The 18,837-nt window shown below is 34.4% G+C and overlaps 1 protein-coding gene across 1 annotated transcript; it reads right to left on the reverse strand.

The window, feature by feature from the left end:
• Positions 1-2,559: 2,559 nt before the first annotated feature.
• Positions 2,560-3,330, reverse strand: LOC139841527 (uncharacterized). Its single transcript, XM_071831739.1, has 2 exons — positions 3,177-3,330; positions 2,560-3,062 (listed from the first exon to the last, which is right to left on the reverse strand). The coding sequence occupies exons 1-2, from the start codon at positions 3,328-3,330 to the stop codon at positions 2,560-2,562; spliced, it is 657 nt and encodes a 218-aa protein (XP_071687840.1).
• Between the last annotated feature and the right edge of the window lie 15,507 nt (positions 3,331-18,837).

Below are 18,837 nucleotides of genomic sequence, written 5' to 3' on the forward strand. Positions count from 1 at the left end.
TAAGAATTAGGGAACAGACACCCTAATTGACGCGAATCCTAAAGATAGATCTATCGGGCCCAACAAACCCCATCCAAAGTACCGGATGCTTTAGTACTTCGAAATTTATATCATATCCGAAGGGTGTCCCGGAATGATGGGGATATTCTTATATATGCATCTTGTTAATGTCGGTTACCAGGTGTTCACCATATGAATGATTTTTATCTCTATGTATGGGATGTGTATTGAAATATGAAATCTTGTGGTCTATTATTATGATTTGATATATATAGGTTAAACCTATAACTCACCAACATTTTTGTTGACGTTTTAAGCATGTTTATTCTCAGGTGATTATTAAGAGCTTCCGCTGTCGCATAGTTAAATAAGGACGAGATTTGGAGTCCATGCTTGTATGATATTGTGTAAAAACTGCATTCAAGAAACTTATTTTAAAAATGAATGCAGTCTTTGAAAAACGTCTCATATAGAGGTCAAAACCTCGCAACGAAATCAATTAATATGGAACGTTTTTAATCAATAAGAACGGGACATTTCATCATGTGCCAAGCGTGCATGCATGAATCTTGACAATTCCTCTTTGCTAATCCCTAATGTTAACGAATTTATGAAAGTGCCACTTCCGGTGTTTGCAGAACAGTTTTCGTTTCTACAATCTTGTGCCCCGCATCAGTTAATACAGAACTTTTCTTCTCTTTCTCCCTCAGAAGAACTTTATGTTGACACACAGTCGACGCTTTTTAATTTTGCCAAAGATTTGAACCGTCTACAACAAAAATCTGCTGCTCTTGCCCATCAACCAACACTATTGATGATAGAAACAGTTAAAATAAATTCGTTGCAAGAGGACAACGCCAAACTGACTTCCCAACTTGCGGCAGCTGTAACCGCACATGAGCAGGCAGAAGAGAGCATAAATGTCCTGATGTTGATGAGGCAACAAGATGAAGACCAGCACGTTGCTGAAAAGAGGTTCATGGAGTCCAAGCTTGCATCTTTATCTGCAAAGCTGAAAGAGGCAGAGAGTCGTGTCATCTTTTTAAACGAAAGCTTCAGTGATTGGATTGCGGCCCAGGAATCATGGAGCGCGAAACATGATGCGTGAAGGCGGAATACGACATTCTCCGGAAGGGTCTACCGATGATTATCCAGCATGCTCTTGACTGCAAAGTGGTCGAGCAGCGATTCAGCGCAGCAATGGTGGCTGCACGCTCTTATGAGCGTACCATGTTCTGGAATGTTATCTGTCAGGAGATATATATACCCCCCATGATTCCTCCTAATGTTGCTGAGCTGCTATCTGATGGAGCAAAATAAAGATGTGACGAAGCTTGTGCCCGACTTGAACAGATCTCAATTCCCCGTTTGCAGTTTTTAATCAGTGATCTCAACGTCTCCGCTCAGGAGATTGTGAATGACAAGTTCGACTGAACTTGTTAGGCTACCCAAAATGGATGCCGTTTGTCCATGTTTGGGTAGCAATTTTTTGTTAGTGAGGGATGGGCCTTGCAACCTTGGAGGTTTCGCATCCCTATATTATATTTTTCTTTTATGTTTATAGCAGGGTATGCGTCTGATCGATGCGTACAAGGATGGCATATTCTCCTTAGTGTAGGGCAACGTTCCAGCCAAGCCACTCCTTTTTCATTTATTTGTTTTTAGCTTTTAGCCTTATACTAGTTCATATTTTTGTACAAGTCATACTATCATGCTAAGCGTTAGACTTTATATTTTTTGCCCAACTGTAATTGTTAGGTTCGACTATTATTAATCGAATATTTCTATTAATTGTCTGCAATTATATCACTGTATTTTATGAAATCATTATGGTGGTTATAACTATTCATTACAATATCTATGCATGTAATAACTTTAATCTAGAATAAATGTCATGACTTCATGACGGGAGCGACCCCTCAATCAAGTTATGATCTTTTTATTCATGTGCTAACAATCTAATGTTATATACAAAAGAAGCAAACCAATGCTTATATGTTTATACTCAAGACTTTTATAAAAAAATTTATAAGTGTTTACGCATATACAATCTAATGAAATTTATCCGTATTATAGACAAACCAATGTCTATACTCAAGAGTCTTCCTGGCACGCCAATGCCCGGGCTTTTTAAACAAGTAAACCAAACTTGCATTTTATAGTCTAGACTGTGCAAGTCTCTGTCTTGCGCGGTGTACAAGAGTTTGAAACAATCCAATGTTTTACTACTGTCATCATTAAAAATAGTATTAGTAACCAAACTAAACTATGCCACTTGAGACTCGGAGTGTGTCCCTGTGCAGCTAAGGGGTATGCAATCAACAAATGTAAAAATACACTAGTTATTGGCTTAAATTGCATGATTCAATTTATTTCAAACATATTATATGATCAACACTTAGTTATCATGTTTACAATGGAAAATAGAAATTACATAATAAAAACCTCAAACAGTTGTTTGGGGTGACCAATCCCACTGTTGTTTTTTCATATGTAGCACCATTTGAGTGTTTGTGCATGCCAGGTACGTTTAATTGCCTTTCCATCTAAGATTTCTAACTAATATGCCCCTGTATCGCTTACACCAATAACCTTGTATGGTCCTTCCCATTTGGATCCAAGTTTACCCGTATCCTCCGCTCTACTTGCTTCATTCTTTCGCCACACCAAATCATCCAACTGGAAAGATAATGGTTGCACGCGTTTATTGTAGTAGCTTCCGATTCTTTGCTTGTTGATTGCTTCTTTTACTGCCGCCATTTCCCTGCTTTCTTCAACTAAATTTAGATTTTCACGCAGTTCTTCACTATTGCTACTTTCATCGAAGGATAATATGCGCATGGTTGGCACATTTATTTCCGCAGATATTACTGCCTCGGACCCGTACACCAAGCTAAAAGGTGTTTCATTGGTTGCGCCCTTTGAGGTCGTGGGGTGTGCCCACAACACGTTTGGTAGTTCATCTATCCAACCCCTTCGACACAACCCAAGTCTTTCTTTGATACCTAGTACGATATCTCGATTTGTCACTTCACATTGGACATTTGCCTGGGGGTGCGCGACTGATGTGAATGTTTTTTTATGTTAAGTTCTTGGCACCAGTCACTGAATGGGTTTCCTTCAAATTGTGTACCATTATCACTCAGAATTTCGTTTGGTATTCTAAATCGACAGACAATGTTTTCCCATACAAAATTGCGGATCTGCTTTTCCGAAATTGTTTTGAGCGGTTTCACTTCTACCCACTTTGTGAAGTAATCTATAGCTACAACCAAAAACTTTATGCCTCATGGTCCTGCGAGGAATGATCCCACTATATCGATTGCCCATTTACAAAATGGCCATGGAGACGAGATTGGTATCATTGGATGTCGCGGATCTTTACTTATCGGAGCATGAAGCTGACATGACCGACATTTATGTATTATCTCCACAACATCTCTATACATTGACTGCCAATAGTACCCTAGCCGCATTATCTTAGATGCCACCGTTTTATGTTCTGAGTGCAAAGCGCACATTCCCTCATGCACCTCCCGAATAATTGATTCTGCTTGAGTTGGGTTAAGGCACCGCAAATGAGGTCCTAAGAAAGATTTTCTATGCAGGACTCATTTATCAAGCAAATACATTGGTGCTTTCATTTTAATTTTCCTTGCCTCCGTCGAATCTATTGGCAATGTTCCGGTATTCATAAATTCTACTATTGATGTCATCCAACTTGGCTCTTCTTCCTCGACTTCAACAGATGTGCCGTCTGCGTCAATTGATTTGACTTTCACTTCTTCCACCTAAATTTCTTTCTTGAAATGGCTGAACGTTAAAGCGGCTAACTTGCTAAGCGCATCCACTTTTTTATTCAACATTCATGAAACTTGCGTTATTTGAAATACATCGAAGTCTATTGCCAGTTCTTGCACCAGCTTGATATATTTTTCCATTGATTCATCATGTGCTTTGAATATTCTGTTGAATTAATTTGCAACCAGCTGTGAGTCAACATATACTGACAACTCTTTTACTTCCAAGTATTTTTCTACGCGCATTCTAGATAGTAATGCTTCATATTCGGGCTCATTATTTGTTACAGGGAAGCTAAAACGCAGCGCGAAGGTATACTCTTCTCCTTGACTTTTTAGGACTATTCCTGCACCTGCGCCTTCTGGACCACAAGCCCCATCTGTGAGCATTTCCCACAACTGCTCGGGTGGAGGTGGTATTTCTTTTGATTCATGCGAGATTTCGATATCTGCTAGAATTTGCCCTTTTACCGCACTTCTTGGTGAGAAACTAATATCATGCTCACCTAATTCAATAGCCCATTTGACCATGCGACTAGAGTTTTCTGGTTTATATAGCACCTGTCAACAATTTAATACCGAATGTAAATTTGCAAGAATTTTTTCAAGCAATTTTAGGCTTTTAATAACATTTTGTTTTGTGTCGTACCTGCTTTATCGGTTGATCTGTTAAGACCATTATTGGATGCGCTTGAAAATATCTCCTTAAGCGTCTTGTCGTATGCACGAGTGCATAGACGAGTTTTTCGATAGCGGGGTAATTTAATTCGCTTCCTGTTAAGGCTTTACTAACAAAATATAAAGGTATTTGTACCAGTTTGCATAGAATAATACATATGATTTTAAATGACTATTGAATAAGAAATAACTAGGTTTTAATTTGAAGTGCATACCTATCCCCTGTTTGCTATCAACACTGAACTTATTGCTTCTTTTGATGCCGCTAAGTAGAGTATTAGTGTTTCCCCTACAACAGGCACAGTCATCGTAGGCAACTCCTTTAACAACTTTTTCATCTCTTGAAAAGCAACTTCTGCTTCCTCTGTCCATTTGAAATCCGTTTTCTTCAAACAATTTTTTAGTGTCCCATAAAATGGCAATGAGCATTCTGCGGATTTTAACAAGAATCTCGTCAATGCGGCCAACTTACCCGTCAAACTTTGCACCTCCTTCTTACTTCGAGGTGATGGCATACTTTCAATAGCTTCTATTTTCTTTGGATTTGCACGTATTCCGCGCTCAGTAATTATATGACCGAGAAATTTCCCTTCTTCTTCTTCAAAGCTACACTTCGACGGGTTGAGCTTCATGTTTATCTTTCTTAATGACGCAAATGTTTCTAATATATCATCCAATAGACTTTGTTCTGTTGTGTTTTTATAACCAAATCGTCCATGTATGCCTCTAAATTTTTGGCAATTTGGCTCTTAAAAGCCTCATCTATTACGCGTTGGTATGTTGCTCCAAAATTCTTTAAACCAAACGGCGTCTTTGTATAACAGTAGATGCCTTGGCTTGTGTGAAAGGCAGTTTTGTCCTCATCATCCGTAGCCATCTGTATTTGATGGTATCCTTTATACGCATCCAGGAAACATTTGTACCGGAAACCTGCTAGTGATTCGACTTTCCAGTCTATTTCTGGTAAAGGATAATTATCCTTAGGACAGTCTTTGTTAATATCTGTGAAGTCAACACACATGCGCCAAGACCCATCGGGCTTTTTTACCAGTACCGGGTTTTCTACCCAAGTTTGGTACCGTACTTCTCGCAATATGTTTGCTTTGACCAATTTGTCGACTTCTGCCTTTAACCATTCACTTCTCTCTGGTGCCATACCGCATTTCTTTTGGCGTACAGGCGTTAGACTTGGATTTGCGTTAAGCCTATGCTTAGCTATTTCTCTCGGTACTCCGGTCGTATCTGCTTCTTTCCATGCGAAAGCATCCATATTAGAAGCTAATATTTTACGGAGCATAAACTTTATTTCATCAGACAATCCTCCGCCAATCCTGATTTTTTGATCCGGATATCATGGATTGTGATTATCATGCAGCTTCACAACTTTTCTTCTTCGCTTGGCTATTTCTCTGCATGTTCTACAGCCGATACACTTGCATCCTGCTTTTTAGATCTTATTGTCGCGATTCCCAAAGGAGTTGGGAATTTTATAAGACCGTGCACTATAGAAGGAATGGCCGCCAACCGCTGCAATGTTGTGCGTCCCAAGAGTGCATTGTATTTTGAGTAATATCTCACTACAGCAAATTCTACTGTCGTACTTCTTACTAATTCCTTATTATCGTCATCTACTAGCTCTAATTCTAGCTCGATGATCCCAATTGGCCATGCGGATTCGCCAGAAAATCCTGACAATGCGGTGCTGGGAGCTATTAACTTAGTCCGAACTATTCCTGGTAGCCGTCGGATGTGACGACCCGGAAATTTCCGACCAAATTTAAACGTTATCTTTATATTATTCCGACACGATAAGAAAAGTTTGTTAATTTAAATCTCAAGAATTTTAAACTATGTTCATACATTCATATAACCTTGACTAAATTCCGACGATTCACGAACAACTATTTATAAATAAATACATATATTCTATATGCATTATATATATATATATATATATATATATATATATATATATATATATATATATATATATAATGCATATAGAATATAAATATTGAATGATTGTAATAACCATATGTCGCTTCGATTGATATGTAACCAGTTTAATTCGAACTCATCATTTCTATACATAATTATGAATATTGTAACAATTTATAAATATTATATGTAGAAATTTATTTATATGTAAATAATTACAAGTTAAAATATAGTTGTCAATATTATTATTACTAATTCCATTATTATCATTAATATTAATATTAGTATTATTAATATTATTATTAGTATTATTATTAGTAATTTTAATATTATTAACCGTATTATTATTATTAATACATTTATTAATTATTAATATTACTTAAATCTAAATTATATAGACAAATAGTTATGCGAAATCCGTTTTCTATCAAAACAACTTTTATCCTGTTTTTCTGTTTACTTGTGTGTTCATGTCGATAAAGAAAAATATCTATATGTTTGACTGTTTTGCATTAGCTGTCTTCTATCACCCATTTAACAAACACAGACATAATATCCGTAAAAATTTGATGACTACCGAGACTAAGTTTTTGCTGTTGGGCCAAAGGATAGAACTAGTTATATTTTATATATTAATACATGTTATCGGTGGTTAGAATGATGATAAATCAGGGGTGATGATGTGATATGATAATAAACAAAATGATGAGGAAGAAACTCGATGATGATGATGATGATGATGATGATGATGGTGATACGAGATGATCATGGTGATGTTGAAGGCGTGTTAATGATAATGGCGATCAAACTATTACTCTTCGAACCATCAAATGGGTTATGTTCTTGTCGTGTTTTCCTGATGTGTTGATCATACCCATCATAACCATCATTCGGTTCATGGTTTCAGGTGTAAACCCCACTTTCGATCAACACTATATTTACTACTATTTCGAATCAACTTATAACCATAACCACCATCGAACAATACCTGTGCACTACAGCTATTTTATTTATGTATCCTCGAGCTCAAAAACACGTAAATGATAGTTGCCGAGTCTGTTTCTATTCTTGTTAAGAACAAAGATAAAGTGAATGACGTATGATGATGAAACATGGTGATGATTGGATTAGGAAATATAAAAACAGACAGATATATGGGTTATATGTTTTTAGTTCGTGAATTATATCAGAAAAGCCAGATAGATTAGATGGTTAGGGGTGTTGGGGCTAAGCGAGAGGTCTCGTGTTCGAGCCGGGCAGTGGCGTTTTATTTTTAGAGCTTGTTCCTTCAAAGGTTGTCCTCCTTTATTATCATTGGTATTATTATTATTATTAGTTATTATTATTATTATTATTATTTTTACCAATATTATTATTATTATTATAAGAATTATTATTAGAATTATCATTTAAGTCATTATTAGTGTCATTAGGATTAAAACCATTATTGTTATTATTATTATCATCATTATTATTAGTATTACTTTTAGTAACATTATTATTATTATTATTGTTATCATTATTATTACTATAATAATTATTATTATTGATATTAGGTTACAAAATAAATATTTTGTATATAAAAATATACTTTTAGTAATATTACATATAAATATGTATAAATCATATTAATATTTTTATATAAATATTCATTTATAACAAATTAGGTATTTTTAATATAATACTAATCACATATAGATATTAAAATAACTATATATATTAATCATTTTAAATATATACACAAATTAAATATGTAAAATATATAACTTAAGATATAATATATGAATTTGTTCGATTCAATTATATGTGTTAATATATATATTTAATATAGGGTCGTGAATCCGAGGCCAACCTTGCACTTGTTCAAGTGTCGTCATATGCATTATTGCTACGAAATACAGTTTTGTGAGTTTCATTTGCTCCCTTTTTAAATACTTTTGCAATATATATTTTTGAGACTGAGAATACATGCGCTGCTTTTATAAATGTTTGATGAAATAGACACAAGTACTTAAAACTACATTCTATGGTTGGATTATCGAATCGAATATCACCCCTTTTAGCTTGGTAGCCTAAGAATTAGGGAACAGACACCCTAATTGACGCGAATCCTAAAGGTAGTTCTACGGGCACTAACACCCCCCATACTAGAAAATGGTATGCTTTAGTACTTCAAGTTTATATTATATAGATGGATTTCTGTTTTGGGGATATTCTATATGCATGATGTTAATGTCGGTTACCAGGTGTTCAATCCATATGAATGATTTTTAAACACTTGCGAGTGTATGATTATTGAATAAAGGAAATCTTGTGGTCTATTAAAATGATAGAAATTAATGTTTATGATAAACTAATGAACTCACCAACCTTTTGGTTGACACTTAAAAGCATATTTATTCTCAGGTTTGAAAGAAATCTTCCGCTGTGCATTTGCTCATTTAGAGATATTACTTGGAGTCATTCATGACATATTTCAAAAGATGTTGCATTCGAGTCGTTGAGTTCAACAAGATTACTATTAAGTCATTTATAGTTTGGATATATTATGAAAGGGTAAAATGTATCATATAGAGGTCAAATACCTCGCAATGTAATCATATGTTATTGTATTCGTTCTTATGGATTAGGACGGGTCTTTACATGTGGTATCAGAGTGGTGGTCTTAGCGAAATAGGTCTGCATTAGTGTGTCTAACTGATAGTTGTTAGGATGCATTAGTGAGTCTGAACTTCGACCTTAGTTGCATGTTAAAAAGTTTTGCTTATCATATCTTGTCGGAAACTATGCTTATCATCTTAAGTCTAAACACATCTTACTGCATTGATTACATGAATAGTGTATTGAAAAAATTCATATCTTAGTGTATCTGCTAATTCATATTAGCGTATCTGTTACTTTAAACTTTGCCTGATATATTTCGTAAATTCCTCCGTAATTCACGAAATCTTTTATTCTATATATATATATATATATATATATATATATATATATATATATATATATATATATATATATATATATATATATATATATATATATATATATATATAGATATTCTTCCGATAGCTGGAAATCATTTCATATTGAAAAATTCTTTATTCAAACGTACGAAATGGAACTCTCCACTAGTTCAAGTCCCTCAAATTCCGATATGGAGTCTCACTCGAGCTCCGAAAGCAGTGTGACTGGAATGGATCAACCAATCAGCCATCATCTATTCTGGATGAATTGGGGATGGTTTCGTAGCCTTCTCAATCATTGGAGACAAGAAGAAGCTGATCTCTTCCATCCACCACATTGCCCTCTTGGCAAAGAACCTGAAGCACTTACCGGCGAACCTGTCCGAAACACCATTTTCTCTCTCATTTCTAGAGTATCTCGGCACTATTATATACTATCTCACATTCTAGATCTTATTCACCCACTCGTTCGAACCACCAATCATCCCGGAATAATAGAAGATGTTGGCGAGCTTCACGCTCGGGTGGTGGCTTTGGAGAATATGGTGCAAAGGTTACAAGCACCAGCAGCAGCACCAACAGCATAACCAGTACCACCATCATCAATGCCAATAGTACCATTACCAACCCCAACCACAACCTCGTCGTAAATCTCAACTTTACAATCTGTACCTCGAGCATCAACGTCATACACCCTGTAGATACTAAGGAGTACCAACAACAATAACCGATAAAGTATTAATCTATAACTTCATGGGAGAAACATTCTGCGGCGATTATGTAATCTCTAAAGTCTTAGGGATTATCTATTCTAGCCCTGACCATAAATTAGATGAATGAACCAAAATGATAAAAGGAAGAATAGAAACTCTGTCCGGAATGGTGCACGATCACAAGCTAGACTCGTTTTACCAATAGCATCAACAGTATCGTCAACATCACCAGCACCGTCAGTACCAACAGCATCTATAATATCACAAGCTTCGTCAGTTCAAGAATCACCGTGCACATCATTACAAATCAACAACAAGTATGCCATATCAACGAGTTATGAAGTGTTAACTCATTCCCACTAAAGAATTTATATGTATATCTTATATATATAAATTTTTTAAACCATAATAAATCTTTCCGTACTAAGCTATTATGTGTGAATCTTAACTACTCGGTTAATTCATATTACTAATATGCTATGATATACATCCTTCGTCAGCAACTTAACCATCGTTAATTACAATCTCTGTTTCAATTCAATGAATTCCATTTCATAATAAATCAAGTGTATTATTCAAATATAGGTTTGATTTTACACTTTCATTATCGATGTACTCGAAACTTTTCAGATAACATCATTCGTACCTTGCGAAGTTCACAAGAATTCCATGAACACAAATAACGAAGTATTGATTCAAAATTCCCATTACATTGAAGAAATACTCCGTAAAAGTTATGAAATTTTAATGTTTTAAGGATTACTCAATTCTAGATTCAACCGTAAATCAAATGAGTTTAATTTAATATTAACTCATTAAATCTATGTTACATCTAAAGAAAATATACACATATATATTTTCATAAGGACTGTAATAAAAATTATTTTGTACAAAATATTAATTGTGAAAAAATTTTTAACTGGTAGGTAATACCCGAGAAATATATAAATTCACAATTAATATGTTACATTTTACGAATCTAATTCAGCAAATCATATATTATACTCCCTACTTTCTCAACAATATACATTCTTTTATAGAAACCAAAACAACCATACTCATTCAAAATCAAATTACATATTCTGATTTTGAAATCTCAGAATTCAACTTGAGATATAACCAAAATCATCACTCTTAAATCCTTACATCTTTCAAAGCTATACTTTAACTTCAAAACTGTGCTAGAACATCATGTGTATATTAACGATTACAATCGGTGTTCAAACCCTTCGAACTTCCTTAGGACACTTCAAATAATGAACAATCGAGATGATGATCCAACCACATGTTACCCACAGTTATGTACCTAAAAAACTCTTGAAACCAAAGTAAAAGTTTAAACACGTATCCGCGTCAAATTCTTTGGCATTTATTAGCAAAAATAACTTTGCGATTCCTTTTCAAAGTAGCCAGTTTTGTCACATCTCCAGCAAGTCAACTTCAACTTTTCAGTTGAAACATTTTATTATAACCTCGATATATACGTTGCCCTTTCGCCATCGTTACCGGGGAACCGTTTAGGTTCCACCACATTAGCAATAAACTTACCAACAACTCCACTGATCTTTTATTTTTTCGAAAAATCATTATATTTATCAAAACCCCATCATTTATTCATCTGCATCTTGTAACGAGAATTGTCATACCAATCATTGGGAATTAGCAATCAGTATTTTGAAAGCTCGCAGCATGTCTACGTCAACAGTTATATGTGTACATATAATGGACTTACATACTTCGAATGTGAAGTTTCTGAAAAACACCCCGAACTATGGAATAGTTCTTGAAATGCTGATGAAGCAGCAAAAACTATAAATGACCTTAACAGTAAAAAGTTTGATGATAAAGAATAGTGTGTTGGCAAAGCTCAGAAAAAGAGAAGGTTTGAAACTGGAAAACGGATTGAGCAAAGTATGAAGGAGGCTATGGACAAATCACAAAGACGAAATCTACCTTCAAAGAATCCAAATGATTCAGTGTCTACTAAAATTCTTAGCAAATACCTTGCTCCTTACTCCAAAACCCTTGCGGAAAATATTCTTCATCATCCTCTGATATTAGAAATTCTAAGATATCATCATATCTTTCATTATAAATATCCTCCATATTTCTGAAGATATTTCCATAATTATTCTTATCTGAAATCATTTACCTATTCGCGTTATCTGTATTACATCATAAAAGAAACTATTTTAGTTTCTAAATTCTTAAATCTTCAAGATTAAAAATAGAAATGTTTTTGAAGTAGTGTTGAAAACTGAAGCATGAGTTAGTATAATATAATGACACTTGATCAACGTGATTATATTACAGTAAGTCATGCTGAGTTTCTAAATAGAACATGATGATTCACAGATCATAACGTCATCATGTGCTATGTTACATGATTCTTGTATTTTATTTAATCTCTAAAATATCTAGAAAATATTTCTTGATGATTCGGTTTTTTCCGAGGTATTCTGGTAATTTGACAAATCAAGATCGTGCCTGAGGTATTCTGGTAATTTGACAAATCAAGATCGTGCCTTTACAAATTCCTTCTTAGAACATTAACTATGTTCATTTCGAAATTTATATCTACGAATTCTGGACCATTACATACGGTGCTTAATCGCAAGAAGAGGAAACGAAAGAATGAAGATCCGAAATAAAAATGGGGGTATAAATCACAGTAAATTAGAGAGAGTATTAACTGTGGATGACAATGATTATAGGAGACAGAAGCAGGGACTTTGAAATATAAGGGAAGATATAAAACCCAACAACAACCCAGAAATTACAAACCGTATATATCGATGCATATAGAAATATAAAGACACTGGAGAACTAAAAACACTATAAAACCAAGGGTATAGTAAAAGTAAATAGATTCTTCGGGAGACAGATGAAAAAGAAGAAAGTCAGATATGAAAGTGAGAAGTATATCAAGAATTAGCACTGGATGAAGCAAATTGACGAACACTTTAAAATATGAGTTGAGGGAGAAAGAATAGAAGGTGTGAGTCGTAAGGAAACGAAGGAGGTGGATTTATAGTGAAATATCCGACAGAGAAATCAAGATGGGTTATCGCATTAATTCGAAGAGGATCATAATTTCCATAATCGCCGAAGAATCAAATCCAATATAGATTACAAAGATTTTCTTTAAATTCAGAGATCAATTGTGATGACGTCAAAAGATATGACGAATCACTATAATCTTATTTCATTCATTTACGATAACTTCCCTCATACGCTTCAGTAATTGAATTATTTTATCCATACTTCTTAAACATGATAAAACTCTATAATCGTCATAATAACATTCTCATTGTTAGCCATGACGACCTCTATCAAATTTCGGGGACGAAATTTCTTTAACGGGTAGGTACTGTGACGACCCGGAAATTTTCGACCAAATTTAAACGTTATCTTTATATTATTCCGACACGATAAGAAAATTTTTTTAATTTAAATCTCAAGAATTTTAAACTATGTTCATACATTCATATAACCTTGACCAAATTCCGACGATTCACGAACAACTATTTATATATATATATAACTATATATATATATATATATAACTATATATATATATATATATATATATATATATATATATATATATATATATATATATATATATATATATATAATGCATATAGAATATAAATATTGAATGATTGTAATAACCATATGTCGCTTCGATTGATATGTAACCAGTTTAATTCGAACTCATCATTTCTATACATAATTATGAATATTGTAACAATTTATAAATATTATATGTAGAAATTTATTTATATGTAAATAATTACAACTTAAAATATAGTTGTCAATATTATTATTACTAATTCCATTATTATCATTAATATTAATATTAGTATTATTAATATTATTATTAGTATTATTATTAGTAATTTTAATATTATTAACCGTATTATTATTATTAATACATTTATTAATTATTAATATTACTTAAATCTAAATTATATAGACAAATAGTTATGCGAAATCCGTTTTCTATCAAAACAACTTTTATCCTATTTTTCTGTTCACTTGTGTGTTCATGTCGATAAAGAAAAATATCTATATGTTTGACTGTTTTGCATTAGCTGTCTTCTATCACCCATTTAACAAACACAGACATAATATCCGTAAAAATTTGATGACTACCGAGACTAAGTTTTTGTTGTTGGGCCAAAGGATAGAACTAGTTATATTTTATATATTAATACATGTTATCGGTGGTTAGAATGATGATAAATCAGGGGTGATGATGTGATATGATAATAAACAAAATGATGAGGAAGAAACTCGATGATGATGATGATGATGATGATGATGATGATGATGATGATGATGATGATGATGATGATGATGGTGATACGAGATGATCATGGTGATGTTGAAGGCGTGTTAATGATAATGGTGATCAAACTATTACTCTTCGAACCATCAAACGGGTTATGTTCTTGTCGTGTTTTCCTGATGTGTTGATCATACCCATCATAACCATCATTCGGTTCATGGTTTCAGGTGTAAACCCCACTTTCGATCAACACTATATTTACTACTATTTCGAATCAACTTATAACCATAACCACCATCGAACAATACCTGTGCACTACTGCTATTTTATTTATGTATCCTCGAGCTCAAAAACACGTAAATGATAGTTGCCGAGTCTGTTTCTATTCTTGTTAAGAACAAAGATAAAGTGAATGACGTATGATGATGAAACATGGTGATGATTGGATTAGGAAATATAAAAACAGACAGATAGATGGGTTATATGTTTTTAGTTCGTGAATTATATCAGAAAAGCCAGATAGATTAGATGGTTAGGGGTGTTGGGGCTAAGCGAGAGGTCTCGTGTTCGAGCCGGGCAGTGGCGTTTTATTTTTAGAGCTTGTTCCTTCAAAGGTTGTCCTCCTGTATTATCATTGGTATTATTATTATTATTAGTTATTATTATTATTATTATTTTTACCAATATTATTATTATTATAAGTATTATTATTAGAATTATCATTTAAGTCATTATTAGTGTCATTAGGATTAAAACCATTATTGTTATTACTATTATCATCATTATTATTAGTATTACTTTTAGTAACATTATTATTATTATTATTATTGCTATCATTATTATTACTATAATAATTATTATTATTGATATTAGGTTACCAAATAAATATTTTGTATATAAAAATATACTTTTAGTAATATTACATATAAATATGTATAAATCATATTAATATTTTTATATAAATATTCATATATAACAAATTAGGTATTTTTAATATAATACTAATCATATATAGATATTAAAATAACTATATATTAATCATTTTAAATATATACACAAATTAAATATGTAAAATATATAACTTAAGATATAATATATGAATTTGTTCGATTCAATTATATGTGTTAATATATATACTTAATATAGGTTCGTGAATCCGAGGCCAACCTTGCACTTGTTCAAGTGTCGTCATATGCATTATTGCTACGAAATACAGTTTTGTGAGTTTCATTTGCTCCCTTTTTAAATGCTTTTGCAATATATATTTTTGGGACTGAGAATACATGCGCTGCTTTTATAAATGTTTGACGAAATAGACACAAGTACTTAAAACTACATTCTATGGTTGGATTATCGAATCGAATATCACCCTTTTTAGCTTGGTAGCCTAAGAATTAAGGAACAGACACCCTAATTGACGCGAATCCTAAAGGTAGTTCTACGGGCACTAACACCCCCCATACTAGAAAATGGTATGCTTTAGTACTTCGAGTTTATATTATATAGATGGATTTCTGTTTTGGGGATATTCTATATGCATGATGTTAATGTCGGTTACCAGGTGTTCAATCCATATGAATGATTTTTAAACACTTGCGAGTGTATGATTATTGAATAAAGGAAATCTTGTGGTCTATTAAAATGATAGAAATTAATGTTTATGATAAACTAATGAACTCACCAACCTTTTGGTTGACACTTGAAAGCATATTTATTCTCAGGTTTGAAAGAAATCTTCCGCTGTGCATTTGCTCATTTAGAGATATTACTTGGAGTCATTCATGACAAATTTCAAAAGACGTTGCATTCGAGTCGTTGAGTTCAACAAGATTACTATTAAGTCATTTATAGTTTGGATATATTATGAAAGGGTAAAATGTATCATATAGAGGTCAAATACCTCGCAATGTAATCATATGTTATTGTATTCGTTCTTATGGATTATGACGGGTCTTTACACCGGAAGCAGTGCTCGTACATTATATCTACGCCACAACTAGTATCTATGTGCAATCATTTTATGATATACCCACAACTTTTAACGCGCCCTTTAATTGTAATGGGCGCATCTGATGGTTCCTGCGCAACTGTCGGGAATACGATGGGAGCGTTCTCCCATTCCTCTAAAAATTCTATTTTGCGTCGCTGAATTGCTCGTCCACTGATGACCATGTTGATAGTTTTGTCCGTTTACCTTCCATCGTTCTTTCTCTGCCATGGATACTCTTTTTCTCCTTTTGGCTTCTCACTTGATGCTTTTACGCCTTTCTTCAATTGTTGCAGTCTTCCCTTTTTGAGTTCGGCAACTACCTTTTCGATTAGATGCCAACATTCATTGGTTTCATGACCGTAATCATCATGAAAATCACAAAACTTACTTTTGTCCCTATTCCCAAATTTTGATAAAGGGACCGGGGGATCGAAATCTTTGCACATTGCCTCTGTAGCCAATATTTCTTTTTGTGTTTTTTGTGAGATCTTTTACTAATGCAGCATTATCGGCGTGATTATTTTTATACCTCTGACTTCCTCCCCCTTTATTGTTGTTAAATTTGCGGTATTTATCATTATTGTAATTACCGCCTCGGGACGACCCATTATTACTGTACCGTTTGCCATGTTCTGGCGCTCTTCCTTGCGTCCGATAATAATCGTCATCAATGTCCATGTTCGAAGAGTTGTTTTCGCGATTTTGTTTTACATCCTCTTGCGCACGCATATAGTCATGCGTTTCTTTTATAGCTTCTGCGAAAGTTTCTGGTACTCTTCTGCGCAACCGCTGCCACAAAGAGAGATGTCTGTCGGTGTCTTTACAATGTATAAAGTCGGACACCTTCTGACTCTCCGGGAGATCTTGTATTTTGGCCACTTCCTTGGTGTAGCTGTCGATGATTTCCCCCAAACTTTCTTTTTGTTTTTGCTTGATGTCGTGGCATTCAACATGTGTTCTTTTGTGGGCGCGTAGGTTGTGAAAATTTAATAGGAATCTTGAGCGCAGATCCGTGAAGCCCGTAATGCTTTGCGCTGGCAAGTTGTTGAACCATTCTCTTGCTACCCCTTGCAATACTATTGGTAGCATGTGACATACTACTGTGTCACCCCAGCTATGTGTTCTTGCGGTTCCTTCAAATTTTTGCAAAAAATCATCTGGATCTGACAATCCATCGTAACTTCCCAACGTTAAGGGTACCACAGGCGCTACTATAAAGGGATGATTTGCAATATGTGGCACAAACTTTTTAGTTGTAGGAGCTAGCTCAAGACTTTTCCTAGCTTTTTATCCTTGCATTGCTGCGAACCAGTTGTTCATGAATTCTTAAACTCTTGTTGGTTCATTAAAAGCCGGTGCCAAATGTGGCGGTGCGACTTGCTACAACTGAGATATAAAACTATTTGATTGAGTCGAGACATATTGCGCCCCACTATATTGGTTGCTTGCAATATTAGGGATTGGTTGTGAAGACGCCATGTCATTGACCCTTGTTGCGGTGTCAGCGTAATATATGAACCGTCTGGGTTTCTTAGTCCCATCTGTCTCATTCTTTCTTGAGCATTCTCCGTTGTAACCCTTTCGATCGGAGTTTCCGGCTCGATCGAAGTGATGACCGGTATGGTACCTACACAGATAGTTTTAACTTTATAACCTGGTGGGATGGTTTCGCTTGAAGAACCAAAGCTCAAGTTTCTTGGTTGTAGATCTTCGAATGGCTTGAAGCTAGTTCCTGTTTCTAACACGCTTCCATCGGGAGAGTGCCTCCAATTCTTATATGGTTCTTTTAGAACTGTTTCTGATGCAGATAGTCATGTTTTGACATTCGATGTCAATGGAGGCTTCGATGCACCTTTGACTGGCGCAGGTGTCGTTGACGGTGTATTCATAACACTCGTTGTAGGTGTTTTAAACCCTAGACTTACCGGAGAATCCGATCTCCCCTGGCTTTTGGCATTCTTGTTTCCTCCACCCATACCTGCTGACGATTTCGAAAACCTGAAAGTGACCGACTATCTTAAACGAAAATTCTATGGAAAAACCATACAATAAATTATATATGACGTAAATTACAATTTATTTGTTCATATAACCGGTCCCACGGATGGCGCCAAATGATCAAGCATATTTTCACGAGGTCAAGGTGAACCTACGCTTGAATGCATAAAGGGTTTAAGGGCTAACAATATTCGAACCTCCGACACTTAGTCGTGGATAACTCACATCGGTATCGTTTCGATCCCGACAGGGTGGCCGATTTGAGAGTCCACCAACAACCTTGCATACGAGGTTGAGTGGCCCAAAGACGTGAAAGTTTTACAGTACGTAACGTACCTGAAAGTCTTTACGTTGATGATCGTATGAAGCTTGTTCGTACGACGATATGTATGCTGTTACGTATGAGTAACGATTAATTGTTATCTTATATGGTTTGAGAACTATGTATTTATAGTCTCACAAA

The sequence above is a fragment of the Rutidosis leptorrhynchoides genome, chromosome 4 (genome assembly GCF_046630445.1).
Source record: "Rutidosis leptorrhynchoides isolate AG116_Rl617_1_P2 chromosome 4, CSIRO_AGI_Rlap_v1, whole genome shotgun sequence".
NCBI classification, from domain to species: domain Eukaryota; kingdom Viridiplantae; phylum Streptophyta; class Magnoliopsida; order Asterales; family Asteraceae; genus Rutidosis; species Rutidosis leptorrhynchoides.

Coding starts and splice junctions, on each gene's coding strand:
- LOC139841527 (XM_071831739.1), bottom strand. CDS start 3,330: ATGGGCAATCGATATAGTGGGATCATTCCTCGCAGGACCATGAGGCAT. Junction 3,063..3,176: donor ATTTTGTATGGGAAAACATT/GTCTGTCGATTT, acceptor CATTCACATCAG/TCGCGCACCCCCAGGCAAAT.